Consider the following 7028-nt stretch of genomic DNA (forward strand, 5'->3'; position numbering starts at 1 on the left):
ACATTAGCCAAAAATAGGCGATCTACAAGCTCACAACGCCTCGCGCTGAGCTTGTAGATCTGCTATTTTTGGCAAAGGGATTTGGCGTAGAGGGAAAAATATCAAATTTAATTCAATCTGCAACACAATTCTATACAAGATGTAGTGGGGGGGGGGGGGGGGATCCCTGCTCCCTGATCTCTTAGCTAAGGGGTCCTTGGGCTGAAAAACATTGAAGACCCCTGCTATAGCATATCGTCGCTGTCGGGCAAAAACCTCTCATCTCCTTATTCAAACTTGTTGTGTTTTTTCTCGTAAATGAACGCCCTGCTTGATCGTACATACAGCGTCACACAAAAGCATCAAAAGTAGCAGATCTGCAGGGTCGAAACGTGGCGTGAAGCGACGCCTTCTTCTGAGCTTGTACTTTTGAATTCGAATCCTGTAAAGTTACAGTTTTGGACAGATGAGGTTTCCACCCGACAGACCGATTCTCAATTTCAAGGACCCCCCAGTTGTGCATGCATTAAGTCACAGACCCCCATTTCATGTGTGATAAAGTAAAGTAAACAGTACCCTCAGAGTAAACAAATCCTCAGTGTTAATTTAACTCTTAAACCATTAAGACCTGAGGCGATTCTTAAAAACGTTTTCTAAACCCTAACAGTTTTTGAAAAAAATCCAAAAAAAAAATCAAGATTTTTCAAAAATAGCAGATCTACAAGCTCATAACGCTGCACCGAGTGCCGCGCTATGAGCTTGTATATCTGCTATTTTTTAATAGCCAAAGAAATCTAAAGTGACACAGATGCGTTCCAGGTCTTGGGTTAAACAGTGTCCATAATATGGAACCAAATGGACTCATAACTTATGGTTCCACGTGTACACGCTCAAGAGTTACAGATCCAAACAGGTCCATTTGGTTCCTAACTATCAGTCATTTACAGTAGCTACTGTAAATGCCCCCTGGAACCACCCCAATGTCCCCTGCGGGTCCCCGCACCTCCATGTCGAGAACCAGCGTTCTGTTCAACCTAGTCAAAAATTAAATGACAGATATCAAGAGTTCAAATCAGCTGTAAATGCACTTAATGCGTTAAACGGGGAAATGCAATTTAAAACGGCATCGTTGACCCTCAAAATGGCATCCTGAAAGCCTAATGCTGTGAATGCTGACCCTTTAATATTTTCTTTTAACTTGGTCGATGTTACTACTGTATTCACTGAAGTAGAGTGGATCATTAACGTCAAAACAACACACTTTAAACACAAAGTAAAGAGAAGCATAAGAGCAATGACTCCATTTTGGTAAATTGAATACTTGTGATATTATTGTTTGTAGACTGCAGGTTTCATGCTGTCCTCATGTGACCGCTGACTGACTACTTTATGGAAGCCCATTCTCCACCATGTGATGAAGAATAAAATAAAACAAAACAACAATATATTGTAAATTAGAATAGGAAACTTTCTTGAATGAATGACTTAATATCTTGATAGGACTTGAGAATCTCAAAGGCATAGTAAGTCAAAAGAATGCCTTTTCCCCCCAAAAAAAATATGTGAAACTTTAAATGACATATTCGTATCTCAAACTAATGACTTATAGTCAGTAGTATCTAAAAAATAATGACTTGATATCGTTTTTTTATTTTTAGATACTAAGTTATTTTGTGTTGATATCAAGTCATTATTTTAGATTCCATACAAATACATACATATTTTGAGATACTAACTAGGTCATTACTTTGAGTTACTGAGTCATTGTTTTCAGACACTATAAGTCAAAGTTTGTCATCATGACATAACACCACATTGGTGGGAAATGGGCTTCCTTTAAAAGTCTTCAGTTCGTGCTGAAACTGACCAAACCATTAAACTGGATATTAAACATTAATAACGTATTATACATGATGTAATGTTTGTACAAATCATCCTTTCATATAATATCACGCATGGTGGCTCATGTTGGGAGTTTCATGCAGTTGCTAAGTCGTTAGCTGCTTCCTTCTATCATTAAGAGGTGCGTTACACAAACACGTGTGACCTATCGAATTGTGTGACTTCCGGGATTAGTACAGTTTTATATCATATTATATTTATATTGTAAAACATACATTAATCACTACTGCCTTTTAAAAAAAATTAGTGAGCTTGTAGATCTGCTATTTTCCAACATTTTAGTACCTTTACCTTTGGTACATTAAGTATGTTTTGATGCCAATACTTTTGTACTTTTACTCAAGTAAGATTTTGAACACAGGCCTTTTACTGATAATAGAGTATTTTAATATTGTGGTATTGCTACTTTTACTTTAAGGGCCAGACCACTTTGGTAGAGGTTTGGGTTGTGTAGTTACCTTGCCATGATGAAACTTTAAGGTGGACAAGAACATAAAAAATGGTTGCTTCATTGATTAGAAATTGATACGTCAAAATATGCTCCTCATAGACTTACATTGTACAGTGAAACAGCTCTCAAAGTCACTCTTTAAAACGTCACAGAACCCTGTACCGTTTTTTTTTTTATTATAAATAAATTAAAAAGGAAGAAAAGCCAGACTGGATCAGCAGTTCTTCAAATAGTAAAATCAACAGGAAGTTAACATTTTTATTTACAAAACAAACAGTGCTGGGTTTTGAGATGTTCTATATTGTCTGAATCAGCTTTGTTTGCGTTTCTTTACGTGCTAAAAGAGTGACTTAGAGAGCTGTTTCACTGTACAATGCAAGTCAATGAGGAGCATATTTTAACTGTTATTATCATTATTTTAAATCAACGAAGCAACCACTTTAATATTTCTTGTCCACATTTGGAGTTACAGAATGCCAAGGTAACCACACAACCAGTGGTGGAAAAAGTACTCAAATTCTTTACTTAAGTAAAAGTACCAATACTGCAATATAAAAATACTCTGTTACAAGTAAAAGTCCAGAATTCAAAATTTACTTGAGTAAAAGTACAAAAGTATTGGCATCAAAATGTACTTAAAGTACCAAAAGTAAAAGTACTAAATATTTGAAAATAGCCGATCTACAAGCTCACAACGCGTCGCGATGCGACGCGTTGTGAGCTTGTAGATCTGCTATTTTCAAATAGCCTATGTATAAAATAGGATTAAAGTGGTTAATGTATGTTTCATTATATCATAATTTATATCTGAAAAGTAACTAGTAACTAAAGTTTTCAAATAAATGTAGTGGAGTAAAAGTACAATATTTGCCTCTGAGATGTAGTGGAGTAGAAGTAAAAGTATTGGAAATTGGAAATACTCAAGTAGAGTACAAATACCTCAAAATTTTACTTAAGTACAGTACTTGAGTAAATGTACTTAGTTACTTTCCACCACTGCACACAACACGTATAATATCTGAGTACTTCTTCCACCGCTGGTGTTTACAATGAATGAGCTACAAGTCGAAATTCCAACAGCAGCGGCGCCCTGGTCTGGTCACAGTATTCGACAGGCCACCGGTGTCGGTGTAACGCGGCGTCCAATGAATGAACGCTCTTCCTGCAGTTAGCATCGCTAGCATCGCTAGGCTAACGTTAGCTCGTCTCTCGCGTTAGCAACAACCTGCGTGTGCTTCTTTTTTTTTTACGCCATTAAGGCGCCATTATTTATGCTTTTCACGCTTTTTTTACACGACGTGGACAACCTGTCACGACCGACCGGCAGCACTTATTACCTTTAAAGTAACTGTTCGCCTTCTCCTTGAGTAGGTCTGCATTCTTATCCCCCTCCGCCATCTTCTTCTCGCTGCCGTCTGTCGTCGCGTGCGCCATTGGTTCGGCTGTCGCAAAGTGTCGCACTTTTCCCTCTCTTTCTTCTTTGGTGCTTTTTTTTACGGCAGCTTGGCTGGCAATCCTCAACAGTTGCTTCTACATACTGCCACTCTCTGGCGCAGTGGTTCTCAAACTTTTTCATGCCAAAATTGCCAGGGACCCCCAAAATGACACTTATTAGCCTGCGGACCCCCATTTGAAAAGATAAGCCAGGGACCCCCATAAGACAAGATTTGTACGGCTCTAGCATTGATTCTCAACCATTTTAATTTCAAGGACCCCCAGTTTGACATGCATTAGGCTACGGACCCCCATTTAATGGCATTTATATCTCGGACCCCAATTTTATTGTAAAATCAATGTTAATTTAACTCTGAGAGTGTACAAATGGAACCAAATGGACCCGTTAGGGTCAATACATTAAATGAATGATGTTCTTCCTTCAACTATCTCATATTCCAATATTACTGTTCTGTCTTTTAAAGGCTCGCCACACCATCATCTTCTAACCTAACCATAGACTGTAACCAGTGGTTTACAGTAACTAAGTGTACTCAAGTACTCTACTTAAGTATAATGTTTTAGCTGTTTTTTACTTTACTGATTTCCAATTTTCTAAACCTTTACTTCTACTCCACTACATCTCAGACTCAGACAAATATTGCACTTTAACTCTACAAATATTGGACAACTTTAGTTACTAGTTTCTTTGTAGATGTAAATTGACAACACATGCATTAACCACTTCAGCCCTATATAGACTTTGGCTATTTGAAAATAGCAGATCTGCAAGCTCACAACGTGTCGCGACACGTTGTGAGCTTGTAGATCTGCTATTTTCAAAAGATTTTTTACATTTTCTGCGTAATGAGTACTTTTACTTTTGTTACTTCAATACATTTTGATGCCAATACTTTTGGACTTTTACTCAAGTAAATTCTGAATATCAGACTTGTACTTGTAACAGAGTATTTCTGCATTGTAGTATTGATACTTAAGTAAAAAAAAAAGTGAGTAATTTTTCCACCACTGACTGTAAGGAACCTAACATCCCATCCAATATTACACACTCCCTCTCTCTCTCTCATCTCAGCCCCCCTTTGAATAAGAGTAATGCAGACAGTGAGTACTAGTACATGAATCAATTTACGAATGGAACCAAATTTGGTTCCATTTGTACACTCTCAGAGAGAGTTACAGATCTGTAAGGGTCCATTTGAAACGGGTCCCCCTCAAGGAACCCTGAGGGTCCCTGGCCTGGACCCCAGTTTAAGAACCACTGCCTATAGTCTGCCTTACTGACTGTAGACCCCATTCTGACTTTACCTAGAAGGGTGTGTGTGTGTGTGTGTGTGTGTGTGTGTGTGTGTGTGTGTGTGTGTGTGTGTGTGTGTGTGTGTGTGTGTGTGTGTGTGTGTGTGTGAGTGTGTGTACACATCTCCAGATGGGGCAATGCCAGTGACTGTCTGGCTGAACCCCGCCACCCTGTGGAACCATGGGCATGGATATGGAGCACACCCTCAAACAGGTCAGACAGCAGGGAGGATTAACAGGTAATTTGCAGTTTGACCTCTACGGCCGCAGGGTCAACTACTACGCTATATGGACGTATTTGAATTGAAGCCAGACAGTCCAAGTGCAGAGGGCCAAAACAAGAGTACTGTTGTACAGTGGTTCTCAAAGTGGGGTCCTTGAGGGGGTTCAGGGGGTCCCCAGCTAAGTGGTTGATAGTTAAGAGCCAAATGAACCCTTACAGGTCTGTAACAAATGGAACCAAATTGACCATTACGGGTCCATTTGGTGCCGATGATTGCAGGCCACCAAACCTCCACTTGCTTCTATCACATACGGTCTTTAATACCACCTTTCTGTTGTTGCCACCACAACCTCCTGTGTGCATAATGTGAATGTATTTGATGCTAACCTGCTCTGTCTACACAATTCAGCAACTGCAATCATTCATAATCATATTCAATTCATCCGTATTCAAAATGCACAAAAGTATCAAAAGTAAAAGTACTCATTGTGCAGAATGTCCTCATTTCACAAAATATATAAAACATCTTTTGAAAAATAGCCGATCTACAAGCTCTGCTATTTTGAAATGGCCAAAATATATATTGGGCTGAAGTGGTGTGTTTTGCAATAATAAGCAAAATCTACAAAGTAACTAGTAACTCAAGTTTTCGTATAATTGTAGTGGAGTAAGTAAAGTAAAAAATACCTCAACATTTTACTTGAGTACAGTTCTTGAGTAAATGTACTTAGTTACTTACTTACTTTACACCACATTTTAGACTCTCAGTTTTGAGTCTGAGTTTGTGTGGACAATGTTCCTAGTTTTCAACATTCCTTTGTTTCACCACCAGGTGGCATCTCATACCTATTAAAGCTCCCAGCAGCCCGCATAACGAAAAGTAAACAAATGGTGATACTGTATGTCAGTGGTTCTTTTTTTTAAGGAACTTTAAGAACTTTTAAGACCTTTTTAATACCTAGAAAACAAAGGAAAAAAATATACCATTACTGCATCAAAAGTAACCAAAAAAACTTTACTATAAAAACTGGTCAAACATTGGCCAAATTGTCAAATAATATAAGAAAGACGCAAAAATTGTGAAAACAATTACAAGCTCACAACGCCTCGCTTGAGAGCTTGTAGATTGGCCATTTTTTATCTATGGAACCGAGTCAAACTAAATACAATGCCTCAACTCCTACATTCCAAGTAGGTCCTACTTGTCAGGGCGGGGGGTCCCCTGTTCAAATATGATTTTCCAAGTACTTGTCAGGGCGGGGGGTCCCCCGTTCAAATATGATTATTTTGGGGGGTCCCCAGTTCAAATATGATTATTTTGAGTTGAGAACCACTGCTGTATGTGAGTCATCCTCATCCCACCGTCCTACCTATAAACGGCACTGTGTCACTGTGTCAAACTTGTATTCACAGTGTGCCTGTAGTGTTTTGGTATTTTAGGGGACTATGTCGTTATATTACATTATTATTATACCCGTTCCTCCTTAAGAGCAGAGTTTTGTCAGAGACTGATGAATGAATAGGTTATTTGGACCAGTGGGTTTCCACATCTAAACTGTGGTTTGGTGTCAACCATAAACCAGACATAATAGACTAGGCTTAGCCACATGAACCATAGCGTCCCTATTCTGAGCATCATAATAGGTGAACATTTTGATGAAAACTTGCGAGCATTCTCAGAAATAGCAGAGCTATAAGCTCACAAGGTGTTACACTGCGATGTGG

General features: G+C 38.7%; 1 protein-coding gene across 1 annotated transcript in view; it reads right to left on the reverse strand.

Moving 5' to 3' along the window:
* The window catches only part of LOC308086081 (serine/threonine-protein phosphatase 5-like), a 39081-nt gene extending 35307 nt beyond the window's left edge, over positions 1-3774 (reverse strand). Inside the window, exon 1 of the mRNA XM_080429450.1 lies at positions 3670-3774. Coding sequence (XP_080285576.1) covers positions 3670-3766 — 97 coding nt within the window. The 5' untranslated portion in view covers positions 3767-3774. The remainder of the gene's footprint in view (positions 1-3669) is intronic.
* Between the last annotated feature and the right edge of the window lie 3254 nt (positions 3775-7028).

The sequence above is a fragment of the Gymnoscopelus braueri genome, assembly GCF_963280865.1.
Source record: "Gymnoscopelus braueri genome assembly, chromosome: 5".
NCBI lineage: Eukaryota > Metazoa > Chordata > Actinopteri > Myctophiformes > Myctophidae > Gymnoscopelus > Gymnoscopelus braueri.